General features: G+C 40.3%; 1 protein-coding gene across 10 annotated transcripts in view; it reads left to right on the plus strand.

The window, feature by feature from the left end:
* Nucleotides 1-18,133, plus strand: part of CORIN (corin, serine peptidase) — a 261,992-nt gene that overhangs the window by 199,003 nt on the left and 44,856 nt on the right. For all 10 annotated transcript variants that reach the window (XM_058722685.1, XM_058722683.1, XM_058722680.1 and 7 more), the window contains 3 exons: nucleotides 8,567-8,680; nucleotides 10,508-10,618; nucleotides 12,710-12,839. In XM_058722685.1, the coding sequence (XP_058578668.1) occupies nucleotides 8,567-8,680; nucleotides 10,508-10,618; nucleotides 12,710-12,839 (355 nt within the window). The remainder of the gene's footprint in view (nucleotides 1-8,566; nucleotides 8,681-10,507; nucleotides 10,619-12,709; nucleotides 12,840-18,133) is intronic.

Here is an 18,133-nt window from a genome sequence, read left to right on the forward strand (position 1 = left end):
ATCAAAACTTTATTCACTCAATTAAAGGCAGTCAATTCACACCAGAATGATAGAATCTGTTGTCGAATCTCTATCAGCACTCAATATATTGATGGCACTACTGAGAGCTCTAGGTAAGGAAAGTTAAAAATGGGAGAGAAATTAATACATTCGGATTTACATTAATTGCTCCAACAGTAGTCAGTTATGAGAAAGCTCTTATTAAGTTTTTCAAAGTGACCAATGATAAAAATTTTCCATGTATTTATTTCCCTTTGGGATGTATGTACACATTTGAATGGGCATGTCCGTTACTCTGAGAGAATAAGACACTTAACATGAAATAAAGAAGTCCTGTGGAGGAGGGCCTGATGAAGGACTACCACCCAGCTTCCATTTCTCATCTTCTCAGTCTGGCCTTCTGGTTCCATGGCCATGCATGTCACCATCCAGCAATGCAAACACCAGCAGCCCCAGTGAAGCCGGGTTTCACCTCAAGCTTCAGACGGTTTTGATTTATTCTGTCCATTGTGAAGCTTAACGCACTTAATGGCTTGAGCTTTACTGAATAATGTGACAATTAACCATTCACTGGCACACACTGCGGATCCTCCAGAACTTCTAAAAACACTGTAGGATTTTCCTCTCAAAACAGGATTTATTTATTTACAAAATAATTGACGCGTTGGAAATTTATTTTGTGTTTCTTTGGCAAATCTGCAGGAGGAAAACATGGTAGCCGAAGCACACCATTTATAACTATGCTTTCAAAATACAGACTTCCCCTGCGATCCGGAAGTACAGCATTCCTATAAAAACTTTCCTAAGCCAAAATTGTGTGAAGTGAAGAAGCCATTGCCATTAATTTGTGTAGAAAAAAATTTTGAGTATTCCCAGAGCCTAAAAATATCCTCCCTTAGGCTTTCTAATACCCACCACACATCTTGCTAGTGGGTATACAAAATAAATCAAGACAAAGCAGAGAGAGAAACATCAAAGCTTCCGTGGCTTGACGCTGAGAGGCTGAGTGTAGTTCCCGGGGAAGGAGCTGGGGGGCGCTACTCGCTGCTCAGCGTGCACCCTGCCTGCGTAAAGCCTGGCGGCAAAACCAATGCTGAAGCTCTTTTCCTTTTTCACTCGCTGAAACTATTTTCCTGTTTTCCTTTCCGCTGTTTCTCGTGAAAGGGACAATCCTCTTCAGATTGCTCGTGGTCAGTAAAAACAGTTGCTAATGTAGATCTTTTCCTAAAAGCGAAGTGGTGTGATGTGAACTTTCGAAAAAGGCGGGGGGGGGGGGGGATACCTGTACATGCGTTAGAATTTAGCAACCACCAGTGTTGCTCTGAAGTGTCATCTGCTCCCGTGGTAAATTTTTGTTACAGTTTTTTTTTTTTTTTTCAAAAAAAAATTTTAATGTTTGTTTATTTTTTGACAGAGAGAGACAGAGCATGAGTGTGGGAGGGGCAGAGAGACAGGGAGACACAGAATCCAAAGCAGGCTCCAGGCGCTGAGCTCTCAGACCAGAGCCCGACACGGGGCTCAAACTCACAGACCAGGAGATCATGGCCTGAGCCCAAGTCTCACGCTCAATCGACTGAGCCACCCAGACGCCCCGTTAAAGTTTGTTTTGGTTGTGTAATTGCTAATGTAAACAACCGTTGAAAACACTGTGAAACACTGTCCGCCATGTGGACGGAACTGTCCGTTAAAATAGCAACTTGATGAAATAAGTTGATTTTCAGCATAACCTTTCCCAAGCACTGATATCTAAGCCATGAAGAAAAAGGTGACGATCTGGGCAAAGAAATGAACAGGAATGGCATAAAAGAGAGCTGAGGGAAATAACAATGGATTGCATTTCTGGGTTTTGCCTTCATGCATAGATTTGAGTTCGTGAGACTGAGGTTAGAGTTTGCTAAGCCTATGTCCATGCTTTGGCTGGGCTACCAACCAGCAGGAGCCAGGTGGTACCTGGTCTGTGACGTGAGCAGCATGTCTTCTCAATGGGGCAGTTAAATGGGAATACAGCTAAGACAGTAGACATAAAACCCTTTATGACATAAACACAGCATCACGATTACTAATTGATCGCTGTTCTGCGTATAAGGATATACACCATATGCAGAAAGATTGACGACAATACAAATACGCAGGTGTCATTAAGTGCCTTCCTGTTTATCTTCAAGTGATTGAAATTCACTGGGCTCAATGGGGCGCCTGGGTGGCTCCTCGGTTAGGCATGTGACTTTAGCTCAGTTCATGATCTCACCGTCTGTGGGTTCAAGCCCTGTGTCGGGCCGTGCTGAAAGTTCAGAGCCTGGAGCCTGCTTCAGATTCTGTGTCTCCCTCTCTCTCTGCCCCTCCCCACCTCATGTTCTGGCTCTGAAAAATGAATAAAGCTTTAAAGAAATCTTAAAAAAAAAATCACTGGGCTCAAATAAAATAAAATCTTCAAATATAATCTTTTCTTGGGATCAAAACCCCTTTGTGCTGCAATCAAAGCCTCTGACTCTGATATTTGTGGGGTGTACAGCTTAATTTTTAAAGTTTTCTAAAAGACCTATTTTCCTATCCATTTGGATCCTTTAATAGTATTTCTATGACTTCTCAAAGAGAATGGCTTATGTGGCATTTTTAGCAAATAGTAGTCTCCAGGCCTCTCTTTCTCTTTGCTTGTGGAAGACTCCGACTCTGCTCTGTAACTGGCCGAAACAGAGTTCGAGTCACTATGTCCGTATCATGTTGGATACTCACAAATGGCTTTCTCTTTTGATATTTTGCTACTTGGTTCACTGTTTAGCTATTTCATTTGGCATCTTGGACAGGCAGCCTGGAATGTCAGGGGGTGCTCTGTGTAGACCTAGACTTGGATTTTTTTTTATTAATATGAAATTTATGTTGTTCCCATACAACACCCAGTGCTCATCCCAACAGGTGCCCTCCTCAATACGCATCACCCACTCTCCCCTCCCTCCCACCCCCCATCAACCCTCAGTTTATTCCCAGTTTTTAAGAGTCTCTTATGCTTTGGTTCCCTCCCTCTCTAACCTCTTTTTTTTTTCTTCCCCTCCCCCATGGTCTTCTGTTAAATTTCTCAGGCTCCACATAAGAGTGAAATTTAAATCCCAGCTCAGCACCTAGAGACTGTGTGACTTTTGGCCAGTCACTTAATTTCTCTGGGCCTCGGTTTCCTCACCTGCAAAACGTAGAGAACGCCCACTTTATCCTCCAGAGCTTGGAATGTTTATTCTGTGCCTTTATTCATTCCTCAGAAGGCAATAACCAAGCACCCATCTGCCATGGTGCCAGCATATCCAGGGGGCAACTCAAAGGTCACCCTGGGGATCTCCCTGGAGGGGAGGAGTCCTGTCTTGCTTGGTCTTGTTTCAGACAGACCAAAGTCTTGTTTATGGCAGAGGAGATAAGGCTGGCATGTCATGTCCGAAGTGCGAGCTGGGCAGAGCCGCTGGTTTGCATCGTAAACACCAGCAGCAGGGTGCTGTCTCATCCTGGAGGTAGACTTACCCGGAGGCAGATGTCCCCATCTCCCTCCAGGATGAGTCATGGAAGGGGGCCCCAGCCTGCAGTTTAAAGCCTTTCCATTCCCCCATCTTGCCTCCTCAGAGGGTCCTAAGCCAGCATATGTTGAAGAAGGTGACATGGGGATGTCACCCCTAAATGGGGGAGGAGTTGGGAGGAGCTGCTGAGGAACCGTGAGCCTTATGGTTTGTGCTGGTGTTGCTGTTCTACAGGTGCTGCCGCTGGTCCTTGAGATTGGAGTTCCATCTCCCAGGGTTCCATCTCCCAGGGTTCCATCTCCTAGGGTTGCATCTCCCAGGGTTCCATCTCCCAGGGTTGCATCTCCCAGGGTTGCATCTCCTAGGGTTGCATCTCCCAGGGTTGCATCTCCCAGGGTTGCATCTCTCAGGGTTCCATCTCCCAGGGTTCCATCTCCCAGGGTTGCATCTCCCAGGGTTCCATCTCCCAGGGTTGCATCTCCCAGGGTTGCATCTCCTAGGGTTGCATCTCCTAGGGTTGCATCTCCCAGGGTTGCATCTCCCAGGGTTGCATCTCCCAGGGTTCCATCTCCCAGGGTTCCATCTCCCAAGGTTCCATCTCCTAGGGTTGCATCTCCCAGGGTTCCATCTCCCAGGGTTGCATCTCCCAGGGTTGCATCTCCCAGGGTTGCATCTCTCAGGGTTCCATCTCCCAACGTTGCATCTCCCAGGCTTGCATGCTCTGCAGGGACCTTGAGCCTCCCTGCTGCAGCTTTCTGGTGCCAGCCCAACATGGCTGCATCCAGACTGTCCCAGCCCCAGCAGCTCCAGGACCCAGATTCACCTTGCCTCTTCTTTATAAAAAGAAAAAAAAAAAATGTTTGTTTATTTTTGAGAGAGAGAGAGTGTGCGAACCGGGAGGGAGATTCACACAGAATCTGACGCAAGCTCAATGCTCTGAGCTGTCAGCCCAGAGCCTGCCGTGGGGCCCAGACCCACGAACTTTGAGATGATGACCTGAGCCCAAATGGGATGCTTAACCACCTGAGCCACCCTGGTGCCCCTCCCTGATGTTACGTTTTAGTTCTTACAGCTCAACTCTGCAGACCTAATGAGCCCACCTACTCACCTTATATTTGCCAGGGAGATCCTTCCAATACAAGAAGCATCCACTTAAAGTGGTTTGCTGCCTTTACCTATGATGACAACATTTTCGGTAGAGAGAAAAAAAGACCAACGGTGCCCCAGTTCAGGTTGGACCTGCTTCTGGCAGGGAAGCCTGCTGCTTCACAGAGTCTTTGTGAAAACGAAAGCTAGAGGAAGCGAACGACACGGTGCAAACTTAGCACACGTAGGGCAAAGAAGCCTCTGGTTTGCCTGGGACCAGGGGAGGTTTTTGGACCGAGGGACAGTTAGTGCTCAGAACAGGAGGTCTTGGGTAAGCTGGGATGGCTTGGTTACTTTAGCCAGACACCATGGCCTCCAGGAGTGGGTGTTGTCATGATCTCTGTGGTGGTGGTGATCATTCTGACATAAACAATTATTTGGTTTCATGACCTGAAACTCCATTAAACATCCCACTCCATCCATATCTGTCCTTATTTTTTTTTAATTTTTTAAATGCTCATTTGTTTTTGAGAGAGAAAGAGAGACAGAGCATGAGCAGGGGAGGGGCAGAGAGAGACGGGGACACAGAATCTGAAGCAGGCTCCAGGCTCTGAGCTATCAGCACAGAGCTAGCACAGGACTCGAACCCACGAACCATGAGATCATGACCTGAGCTGAAGTCCAATGCTTAACCGACTGAGCCACCCAGGCACCCCCATAATGTCTTTAATTTTTAGTGGAAGCACACTCTTTTCATTTTAAAGCATACATTTAAAACATAATTACACCAAAAACATCACTTTAAAATGAGTGGTTTCTTTGCAAAATAATAATACTATCTTCCATGTGACTAATGTCTTGACCTGTTCATCTTACTTCATTTATGCTCATCATAACTCCACAAAAGAGGTATTAGGCCACACAAACTTCTATGAGAAAAGAGACAATACAGAGGATAATGCTCATACTCATTTAATCTGTATAGCAACCCTGTGTAGCAGGCCTTATTATTACTATTTTATAGATATTGAAACTGAGGTTCAGAGAGTTTAAGTAACCTATCCAAAGTCACACAGCTAGTGAAATTAGAGGTAGGACTCAAATTGCTTTCTACCCCTTATGTGTATGGTACATTCTCATTTTACAGAGGACTGCAGCTAAAGACTTGCACCTAGATCCCAACTGGATCTTTCTCTGTAAGGCTGTGATTTGGAACAGTTGATTTATTTTCTCTAAATGTCATTTTGCTCACTTATAAAACAATGATCATCACCTGACATACTGATATTGTGGTGTTATTATAAGAAATAAAACTGGGGAGCCTGGGTCGCTCGATTGGTTCAGCATCCGACTCTTGATTTCAGCTCAGGTCATGATCCCAGAGTCATGGGATTGAGCCCCGTGTCGGGTTCCCTGCTGACCATGGAGCCTGCTTGAGATTTGCTCTCTCTTTCTCTCTCTTTCTCTGCCCTTCTTCAGCTCTCTCTCTCTAAAAAAAAAAAAAAGGAAAGAAAGAAAGAAATTTGAGCGCTGAATATTTTTTAAAAAATGAATATTTATAATGTGTATATGTAGTGGATAATGAATTCTATCATTATTATTATTATTACTGTTAAGAATGCAGGCCTTATGGATGTCCCAGAAAATCTACTCCTGTGGTCGTTCATGGCCCATTCCAAAAGTCCACATTCTCCGGACTTTTAGGAAGGGTACCTTGTGAATAATCAGAAAGGCTCACACTGTTTTCTTTCATCCTCTGCTGGCAAGTGGTGACGTTTGTAATGAGACTGATGAGACTGTTATTGTCAGAACACTCCAGATGATGTCTGTATCCTCTGCTAGCTGAAACTCCATAATATACCCATGAGTTCCTAGAATAGACATCTCTGGGCCTAAGACTGTTCCAGATGTACCGCTAGTGAAACACCCTCACTGTTCATTTCCTAGAGTTTTGAATGGTGAAACACTTTAAATCTAATTGTAGCTCATAATAAAAATTTCTCTTCTAGTGACTTATTTTGGTAACTGTTTTCAATGAAAATTTTGATAAGAGCAGATTTTTTTTTCTTATAACGGATTCCAAGAAAGCTGAGTCAATCACCCACAAAATTTCTCTGAATTATTTGTAGTAGGTCAAATAGGAAATAGCCTCTTCTAAGAAAGTCCTTATTTGATCACTGCTTTGCATTTCACTCACCTTAAACTAAATGATCTTTTCCTGGGAAGTGAAGAGACTTTCTGTTCCCTACATTTGTTTGTTTGTTTGTTTGTTTATTTTAATATGAAATTTATTGTCAAATTGGTTTCCATACAACACCCAGTGCTCATCCCAACAGGTGCCCTCCTCAGTGCCCATCACCCACCCTCTCCTCCCTCCCACCCCCAATCATTTAAAATGCATATGTGTTGAAGGCCTGGCAAGGGCTATTGTGACATGGGGGGGGGGGGGCAGCAAGCCAAAGATGAACAGCATGTGGACTCCTCCTTCATGCACGTAGCAGCCTAGTAAGGACCATGGATCCCACTGGAGTGACAAGAATGCATTAGACTCTTGGCATGTTTCAGCAGATGTATGAAACACACTGCCTTTGATGCAAATGGCATTTTTTAAGTTCATTGCAAGTTCTTGCTATTAAATAGGCAAATTACAGTTCAAGCTTATGGTCCTGATCTTGTGCAAATTACATTCATTTCTCCTATTAATTGATGAAGTTGACATCCTTAGATCTCTTAGACTATGTTACTGAAGTAACAGCTTTTGTACCTGGCTTTTAAATGAATTTTGTTGGACTGATGAATGGATAAAGAAATTGTGGTTTATATACACAATGGAGTACTACGTGGCAATGAGAAAGAATGAAATATGGCCCTTTGTAGCAACGTGGACGGAAACGGAGAGTGTGATGCTAAGTGAAATAAGTCATACAGAGAAAGACAGATACCATATGGTTTCACTCTTATGTGGATCCTGAGAAACTTAACAGGAACCCATGGGGAAGGGAAAGGAAAAAAAAAAAAGAGAGGTTAGAGTGGGAGAGAGCCAAAGCATAAGAGACTCTTAAAAAAATGAGAACAAAATGAGGGCTGATGGGGGGTGGGAGGGAGGGGAGGGTGGGTGATGGGTATTGAAGAGGGCATCTTTTGAGATGAGCACTGGGTGTTGTATGGAAACCAATTTGACAATAAATTTCATATATTTAAAATAAATAAATAAATAAATAAATAAACATTGAAAATTAAAAAAAAATAAAAATAAATTAATTTTGTTGCTATTTGGCATAGGAGGCGCCTCTTACTAAACACACAGATGGCCTTTCTATTTGTTGGCTGAAATTACATTTTTAAGATAATATGCATCTAAATCACTAGGTTTTAGCATATTTACTTAAAGCATAAGTTATCATTTCATAGTTGAGTCTAATGCGTTGGCAAATGGACTCCGAAGGCAAAAAGAACAGCTAAAGATGAGTGTCAGTGTATAGCTGTTTTTCCATTTTTTCCCCCTTTTCCCATATGTCACTTTTGATCTTCTCTTGGGAAAGCTGTCCTATTGCAGCATGGAGATTATCGAATATTTCTGCTCTAAAAATTACAGTTTTCATGGTATACAGAAGTCAAGCCAAGCCTTTTTTAAAAATGTTTATTTATTTATTTTGAGAGAGAGAGAGAGGAGAGAGAGAATGAGCATGTGAGTGGGGGAGGGGCAGAGAGAGAGGGAGAGAGAGAATCCCAAGCAGGCTCCGTGCTGCCAGCGCAGAGCCTGACTTGGGGCTCCATCTCATGAACCGTGAGATCATGACCTGAGCAAAATCAAGAGTCGGACACTTAACTGACTGAGCCACCCAGGCACCCCCAGAAGTCAAGACTTTTTAAGAAGAAAGAAATCATGACTTTGTGCTATAATTTTTCTACGTTGCTTCATCAAATCCATCATTATTTTTATCTCCACATCTATTGCAAATAACCTTTTCTTCTGTCTTCAGGCTGTAAAGAGAGAGATCTTTGGGAATGTCCATCCAATAAACAATGTTTGAAGCACACAGTTATCTGTGATGGGTTCCCAGACTGCCCTGATGCCATGGATGAGAAAAACTGTTGTAAGTGCTTACCTTGAATGGACCAACACAACTTTTTATATGTTAAACACTGATTACCTCTAATTTTGAATGTAATCTAGAAATTTGGAAATATGTATCAAAAGCTTTTAGTATGTTCAGATCTTATGAACAAATCTCCACTTATAAAAATATATGCAAGAACATAAACGTGTAAATTATATGCACAGTGATATTATTCTAGTATTATTTATCACATGGAAAAATTATAATTTTATCCAACTATATAAAAAAAGGGGACAGAAAATACAGCCCTAAAATGCAATAATATGCAAACATTAAAAATCAAATGGAAAGAATAATTTCTCCTGGGTTCATTACATGTCATTAGGCAAATAAAACAAAATATAAAGTATTATGTGCACTATTGCCGTGAATTTTTAAAGTGCTGATACCCACATATAGGAAAAGATCAGAAAGTCACAGAAACAGTTTACAGTTCTTATCTCTAGGTGGTGGGATTATTAAGTGTTTTTGCTTTTCTGTCTTTTCTACATTTTCTAAATTTTCTCCACTACTTTGAGAACCAGAAAAAAATTATCTGTCAAGATATTTTATCTACTAGTAACAGAAAGCCCAGCTCAGGCTGACTTAAACAGTGAAGACTTTTTTATTTTATTTTATTTTATTATTTTATTTTATTTTATATCATATGTATCACTATGTCTTGTATTATCATTTTAAAAGTCAAGTACAGGAAGGATTCTTGAGGCTAGATGTTGGAGTTCAGCACCTCTTCTTAGATTCTTTAAGTTCAGCTTGACTTCAGACTAGGTCTGCGAGAGTCAAAAGATGGCTACCAAGAGTAACTGAGATGCCATGCTTTCTTGATCATATCCAGTGAGAAGGAGTGATGATGACCTTGCCCTCATCTCTGGAATATCACTTAAGGGTTCACTCAGATTGGCCAACTTTGAACAAGGTTCCAGCTAGCATTCAGGGGTCTTTGTGTGAATTAGAAAAGATACCACCTAAATAGCTGGATTGCAAAAAGAAGCACCCCTTAGTGAAAACCAATTAGAAAAAATGCTGTTTCCTTCAGGCTGCCCCTGTCCCAGGTTGGGATGCATGATCTGGCCAGCAGGGTTTGGGTAGGAACTATCTTGGAAAGCACAACCCCAGAAATGGTAGGCCAGAACTCTGATCTTGGGTTCCATCTTTTCCGTTGGGCTAGTAACTATACTCAGAAGAAAAATAGTTGTAGCTAGAAAATGCAATGTCCCACTTACACTAGTCAAGATCTTCTGGAGCTGTGGGAAGCTGAACAGAATCAGGTTCCCTTAAAAAAGGAGAAAGAAAGGAAATGGATGTTAGGCAGGTGAGCAATCAAGGAGTGTCACTATGATTTTAAAAACCCAGCAGAATTAGTATGTGATTCAGGGAGTCATTTAATAGTAGAGATTTTTAAAGAATAAACATTATCCATGTATGTGGACAGAGCTGGTTTCCATCTTGTGGTCACTTCATTCTGCTCATCCCCAGTGCTTGCCTCATGCCACATCAGATTTTAATGCTGTTCTCTCAATCTTTGGAAGTTCTGCTGCTCTGGGTACCACTTTTTCAATCCTGGTGTCAGAACTAGATAATTTAGTGACTAGTAATTTAAATGCTCGCTATTTGTATGGATTGGCATCTGTGATAGGAGTTTTTACCAATTCAGTTATTCTGTCCTGAAACCTGTTTGGAGGCCTCAGAGACCCGAGGCTTTTCTTCCTTCCCTGCTCCTGCTGACAGATGATAATGTGCATGTGAATGATGATCACACTTGTTTAATGTTTCCATCGTCTCGCTTCTTGTTCCCCATGCCAGCATTTTGCCAAGACGATGAACTCGAATGCGCGAACCATGAGTGTGTGTCCCGTGAGCGCTGGTGCGATGGTGAAGCCGACTGCTTGGACAGTTCTGATGAGTGGGACTGTGGTGAGCTGTGTGTTTCTGCCATTGGCCACCCACTGGAACACCTATCAGCTATTTGAGCTTAATAAGTCTTAAGTGACTTCACAGGATTTACTGACCAATTTCATCTGTTTTGTTTTACTATGATAACAGCTGGCAGTAGTGATTCATAGATGTTATTTCCAACGCACAGAACATTTCCCCCTAAGTTATTTTGTTATTTGAAATGTCCATAATATATGTAAAAACATCTGGGTTTAAATTGTTATGACCATATAGCTGCTAGAATACAATTTTTAGACTCTTTATTATCACCCAGCTTCAACAATTATTAATATTCTGTCATTCTGATATCATTGACACCTCCTGGAATAGGGTATTAGAGTGGGTCTTCCACATGAATAGACATTTCTCCAAAGAATACATACAAATGGCTAAGGCACATGAAAAATGCTCAACATCACTCATCATCCGGGAAATACAAATCAAAACTACGAGATACTACCTCACACCTGTCAGAATGGCTAAAATTAACAACTCAGGAAACAACAGATGTTGCCGAGGATGTGGAGAAAGGGGAACCCTCTTAACACTGGTTGGTAGGAATGCAGACTGGTACAGCCACTCTGGAAAACAATATGGAGGTTCTTCAAAAAGTTAAAAATAGAACTACCCTACAATGCAGCGATTGCACTACTAGGTATTTACCCAAAGGATACAAAAGTACTGATTCAAAGGGGCACAGGCACCCCAATGTTTATAGCAGTTTTATCAATAATAGCCAAATTATAGAAAAAGCCCACATGTCCATTGACCGATGAATGGATAAAGAAGAGGTGGTATGTATATACAATGGAGTATTACTTGGCAATCAGAAAGAATGAAATCTTGCCGTTTGCAACAAAGTGGATGGAGCTAGAATGTGTTACGCTAAGTGAAATAAGTCAGTTAGGAAAAGACAAATATCGTATGATTTCACTCATGTGGAGTTGAAGGAACAAAACAGATGAACACAGGGGAAGGGAAGGAAAATTAAAATACTATAAAAACAGAGAGGGAGACAAACCATAAGAGACTTAATGATAGAGAACACACTGAGGGTTGATGGAGGGGAGGTGGTGGGGGGATGGGCTAAGTGGGTGATGGGCATTAAGGAGGGTGCTTCTTGTGATGAGCACGGAGTGTTGCATGTAAGTGATGAATCACTAGATTCTACTCCTAAAACTAATACCACACTGTATGTTAACTAAGTTGAATTTAAATAAGATCTTGGAGGGAAAACAAAGAGAAAAAAATGTAAAATGCTAATGGAAAGTCCAACAAACTATATTCAAAGTTTTGAAATAAATTATTATTGATTATTTTTTAAAAAGCGGGTCTTCCGCCTTCCCTGTGCTCTTGCTCTAGATCCAAAGGAAATAGATATCTACCTAGCTCCTTACATGGACAGGACCTAAAGGCATCTCCCACCAGTATCCAGTGTTGCAGTTTGTAATCTTGGGTTTGATTAATTCTATTGTTCCATACTCATCATCCTTCCATTCACTGAGCTCTTATGTCAGTCCTTTGCATCATCTGGCCACACCATGATCATCATTTGTGCTGTGATTAATTGCACAGTGTTTCACAAGTAATCTATGGCGTAGGAAGTAGAGAGGATGCTCTATTGTAAAATAGGAATTAGAGCATATACCAAATTAGTCCTAACTTAACATTGCTTGGCTACCCTTGCCTTCTCACATACTCTCTTGAAAGGAAATGAAATGAACAAAGTGACAACTAACCCCTGATAGCTGTGCAAATCACTGGATAAACTCAAGGGATTTGAGTGCTGCCTCTGGTCGTCTTGTAAGTCGTAAAGAAAAGTTAAGAACTGCCCATGTCTTTCACTAGAGCCTGTGGTTCCTGGAGGGCAGAGAACATTTCTAATTCACTTTTTGCAGTCTTCCACAACACTGAGAGCAGTGCTAAGCACAGGGCAAGCACTCATCAAGTGGTTCTTAATTAAAACAATGAAACACAAATGCAAGCAAAGCGAAAGCATAAGTTAGCCTTTGGTTTCCTGAGCAGAAATGTTTCTAATTAGGGTTTTCCCTTTCTTTTTTTTCTCCGCAGTGACCCTCTCTAAAAATGTGAGCTCCTCCTCATTCCTGACGGCTCACAGATCTGCCAAAGAACACCACGTGTGTGCGGATGGCTGGCAGGAGACGTTGAGTCAGCTAGCCTGCAAGCAGATGGGTTTAGGGTAAGGTCAGTAGTTTGTAGCACTGATGAGTTTCTCAGAAGGCTTCGTGGAATTGGCAATAACATCTTCCTTATGAATGCAGAGTGAGTTAGTGGTCTCACATAGAGCCCTCCAGAGCATGGGAAATGAATCAGGTGAGAGAACCATATTTAATGACAGGCACCTGCTCTGAAGAGGCTGAGGTGAAAAGCCACTTTGATGAAGCCTCTCGCTACATGTAAATGCAGTAATTGTATTTTAACAACTTCTGAAAGGAAACACGTTGAGTGTTTGCAAAAGCATTAAGATGGTTCCCTCCAAGCAACCTGGATGGGGAAATATTGAGGTTTTTCTCCCAAGAGGTTACTGAAAATTTCTTTTTAAGCAACACACATTTTTTAATAAGTTGAGAAATAGAACTTAAAGTTGACGGTATTTCAGTTTACCCTCAGTAGTAATTAGGAAACGTAAATCAGGAAATAGTTCGCCATTTTGGATCCTTAGTAGAATGAAAAGACACTAACTCTGGCTTTGATACAAATAGACTGAAACCTATACTTTGAAAGTTGGATACTTGCTATTTTGTGGGGTTTTCTTTTTCAGTTCTGTTGGGGATGGAAAGCAATAACTGAGGGTCTTAGATGTATATGTGAGGGTATGTATTCACATATATTTTTTTTTTTTTACCCCTGCTGTATGTGAGATTTGGGGGGAAATGTAGAAATGATGGAAATAAAAGACAAACAAGTTTTAAAATTCTAGAATAAAAAATTGAGTAAATGTCATTTCCCAGGATTCCACTGAACAAACTTGAAACAATTTTTCAATAACGAGCTATGAATTATGGGATAGAAACTAGCAGCGCATTTTTGTTATCTCAGTTTGAAGAGTGACATAAATCCCAGTATCTTCAGCCTATTTTCCCCATGTAAAGTCTTACATCTTTGGAAAGTTGAGTAACTGATGCTACTATGTAAGAAAGAACTTTCAACTTTGCCAGAGCAGAAAAATTATAACCATCAAGATCCATTAAATTATACTTCATTTTCACAACATCCTTACGGATATCTAAATGAAATGGTATGTGACTGTGATCAGAGATAAATGAAAAGCCTTTTGAATGAGCTTTATTTTCCACTCACCAAAACATAGGTTATTTCTTAATATGAAAACTGGATTAACATAATGATCGATAACTCTGTTGAGAGTTCTGAGGAAACGTCGCAACCGCAAAGATTCTGCCAGCCGAAAAATTCTTCTGACAGGCCACCCTGCTCTATTATAAACAGAAGGGATCTTGTTTTAAATATTCTCTTTGATATCGCTTCTAATTTTTTTGTATATTGGATTTTCGTTTTTTATTTTGATGAGATACATATAACTCACCATCTTACCCATTTTAAAGGGTAAATTCGGTGGCATTTAGTGTATTCACAAGGCTATGCAACCATCTCCATTATCTGGCTTCTTTCACTTAGCATAGTGTTTTTATACAACTATGGACCAGCATTTCATTGCTGTTTATGGCTGAAAAATATTCCATTGCATGGATACACCACATTTTTAAATCTGTTCATCCAACGAGGCACATTTTGGTGGTTGCCATCTTTGGCTATTGTATGCATATTGGATTTTTTTTTTTTTAATTTCTTACGCTACTTTCTTCATTTCCTTAAAATAGTGGGAAAATGTTATTTCAATATATTAGATATTTAAAATGGAAAAAGACATTTAGATTTTTTTTAAACATACCTTTATTTCACAGAAAGGCTAGGAAAGTCTGAGAGAGCAGTGTGGCTGGAAAACCGTAAGCATTATTTGAGTGAGTTAATGGGTAAGTAGTGGTAAGTCTTTGAAGGAAATGAGTAGGAAGGGTAACCTTAGTATTTTTGTACTTTCTGATTGCCGTCAAGAGAACTCTTCAGTTTTCTTGGGTAGATCGTGAATGGACAGAAATCTGGAGAGCCAGGCTGGGGCAGGAATGAAGATAATGGGCAAGAAGAGGCCATTGATTCCTACAGTAGGAATGGGCTACTTAGGAATCTGCTCTGTTCCCACTGTCTCTGGAGAGCCACAGCTGTACTGTGAATTCACAGTTCTGCCACTGATGCCTCAAACTCTAAGTAACCCTGCATCTGAGTCATTTCCTCTAGATTCAAAGTCCCTACAGAAAGGTCTGTCTGGCCATGATTAGTCATTGACCTACACTCCAGCTGCCAAAGGAAGGGAAAACATTATAGCTGTCCTCTTTAAGCTTCTGGAGTGGAGTGGGTCTGTCTTTATACCTTCAAACAGGCTTTACACCCAGAAACTTGAAGCTTAAAGCACAACCCCAATTAGTTCTATTCAGTATGCCTTTCCTATTGGGGTGTTTTTGTTTTTGTTTTTTTTTTTTTTGGTTTGTTGTTGTTGTTGTTGTTGTTGTTGTTGTTGTTTTGAGAATCTGCTTATGGGCCTTGAACTAAAGTAGGCATTATGTAGAGGATGCAGGGGTGAAAATATCATCAAAGAGCTTACCATGTAGTGGGGAAGACACATAAGGAAACAACCTAGAACATAAAGTTGTTGGAAAAAACTTCCAGACTCTGTCATCTGAGAATGGTTCATGTACAGCATAGCACCTGGCATACCTATTAGAAGTATATAAGAAAAATATTCAACTCTATCATTGTCTTGATATTATAATATACATTTATTTAGTCATTCATTTAGTCATTCAGTAAACATTTATAGAGAATAGCATTGTAGTGTAGTGTCCCAAACTAATACACTTTAACTCCAAATGCAGGGAGGGTACACGTTGGAGTTAGTTTATCAAAATGTAAGTCTAGACCGAATTACATGTTTTGCGGGGCTTCTATTGAAATACTTTCATGATAGAGGCAGTTGATTAAAAAACCTACACTTGGAGTTTTTCAGATGCAAATTACACCTTCCATGTCTAACAGCACAAATGCTCAGCTCTCAACTAAGTGCTTGCCCAAATGAGAAGATTGAGAGTTCTTTGCTGAATCTGTACAACTTTTTACGCCCATCTGCAGATATCATGAGTTCACCCCAGCCTGGAAGTATGATGACTATTTGATTAGACAAGGATATAAATCAGCCCCTAATTCTCATGACAGTATATTGACTTTGCTACCTACATGCCCAGTATTAGAAACATATGGACATTTATTTAATCAACAATACAAATCAGAATTTAGACTGCCCTCTAATACTTGCCAAATGTTCAGTTCAGACATCTGGTATTTGAGAAAGTTGGTCTAAGAGAATGTGATTCTCGGTGTCTCTTGGCTTCATAAACTTTATCTCTATATAAAACCAGATCATCTGGAAATAGGCTATTCTACTTTGACAAAAATTCCTATATGGGATTGGTTGAAGTTTGATTTTGTGTCCTAATGTTTTAGAGTTGGTCAATAGAAGCACCAGGCTTCCAAAGAATATTTCTTTATTTTGGGCTAAACCACAAAGATAGCCTCAATTGTATTACCTGAGAGTCACTGATATAAGGATTTATATCGAAATTTTTCCCGGAAGTGTACTTCCAGGGAAAATCTTCCAACTTCAGATTCCATTTGTCACATAAGGATGGTTTCCTTATTGATTGACTTCCATGAAACTCGTGAAGCTCAAAGACAAGACTAAATCCTGTGTGGTAGTAGATCCAGCCCAAGCTGCTGGTCCTGTACAAGGAAACCATGGAAAAGAAGCTTGAATCCTTATGGTCTTTTTTAAAAATATACAATATAATTCATATACCATAAAATTCACTCTTTAAAAGTGTACAATTCAGTCATTTTTAATATATTCACAATATTGTGCAGTCATCACCACTGATTCCTAAACATTTCATCACTTGGAAAAGAAACCCCATGCCTCTAACAGTCACTCCCCGTTTCTCCTCCCTAAACCCCTGACAAACACGACTTTCTGCTTCTAGAGACTTGCCCATTGTGCACGTTTCATAAAAACAGAATCATCTAATATATGCCTTTTTTTGTCTGGTCTCTTTCACTTAGCATAATGTTTTCAAGGTTTATCTATGTTTTATAATATGTATCAGTGCTTCATTCCTATCTATGGCTGAATAATATTCCATTGTGTAGATATATCCACACTTTGATTATCCATTCATCAATTGATGGATATTTGGGTTGTTTCCATTTTTTTGGCTCTTATGAAAATGTTGCTAAGAACATTGATGTACAAGTTTTGTGTGAATGTATGTTTTTAGTTTCTCCTGGGTGTAGACTCAGGACTAAAATTGCTAGGTCAGATTTTTAATTTTTTGAAGAACTGCCAAACTGTCTTCCAAAAGGGCTGCACCACATTATACTTTTACCAGCACTGCATGAGGGTTCCAATTTCTCCATATCCGTGTCAATACTTGTTATTATTTACTTTTTATTGTAGCCATTTTCTGACTAAAAGGTATCACTCTGGTTGTTATTGAGAATATGCCGTAGGAAGGCAAGAGTAGAAAGCAGGAAGACTAGTTAGGAGGCCACTGAAGTCATCCAAGTAAGACATTTGGGTGGCTCAGATCAGAATGGTAGCAGAGAACATGGCGATAAATGATTTAATCCTGAATATATTTTAAAAAGTGGAGCCAACAGGACTCCCTGACAGATTGGATATTGATTGGAGATTGAGAAGAGTCAAGAATGACTGAAAGGTTTTTTTTTTTGACTCAAGCAACTGTAAAGATAGTATTGTAGTAAACTGAGATGGGGAAGACTGTAGATGGAGCAGGTCTGGGGAGAAAGATCAGTTCTGTGATCTTGTGAAATTTGGGATGTCTATTAGACATCCAAATGGACTCTAGTCTGGAGTTTAAAGTTGCTTTTTTAAATGTTTTTAAAAATTTGCATCCAAATTAGTTAGCATATAGTGCAACAATGATTTGAAGAGTAGATTCCTTAGTGCCCCTTACCCATTTAGCCCATCCCCCCTCCCACAACTCCTCCAGTAACCCTCAGTTTGTTCTCCATATTTAAGAGTCTCTTATGTTTTGTCCCCCTCCTTGTTTTTATACTATTTTTGTTGCCCTTCCCTCATGTTCATCTGTTTTGTCTCTTAAAGTCCTCATATGAGTGAAGTCATAGGATATTTGTCTTCCTCTGACTAATTTCACTTAGCATAATACCCTCCAGTTCCATCCACGTGGTTGCAAATGGCAAGATTTCATTCTTTTTGATTGCTGAGTAATACTCCATTGTGTATATATATATATATATATATATATATATATATATATATACCACATCTTCTTTACCCATTTATCCATCGATGGACATTGGGGTTCTTTC

The sequence above is a fragment of the Neofelis nebulosa genome, chromosome 3, assembly GCF_028018385.1.
Source record: "Neofelis nebulosa isolate mNeoNeb1 chromosome 3, mNeoNeb1.pri, whole genome shotgun sequence".
Lineage (NCBI taxonomy): Eukaryota > Metazoa > Chordata > Mammalia > Carnivora > Felidae > Neofelis > Neofelis nebulosa.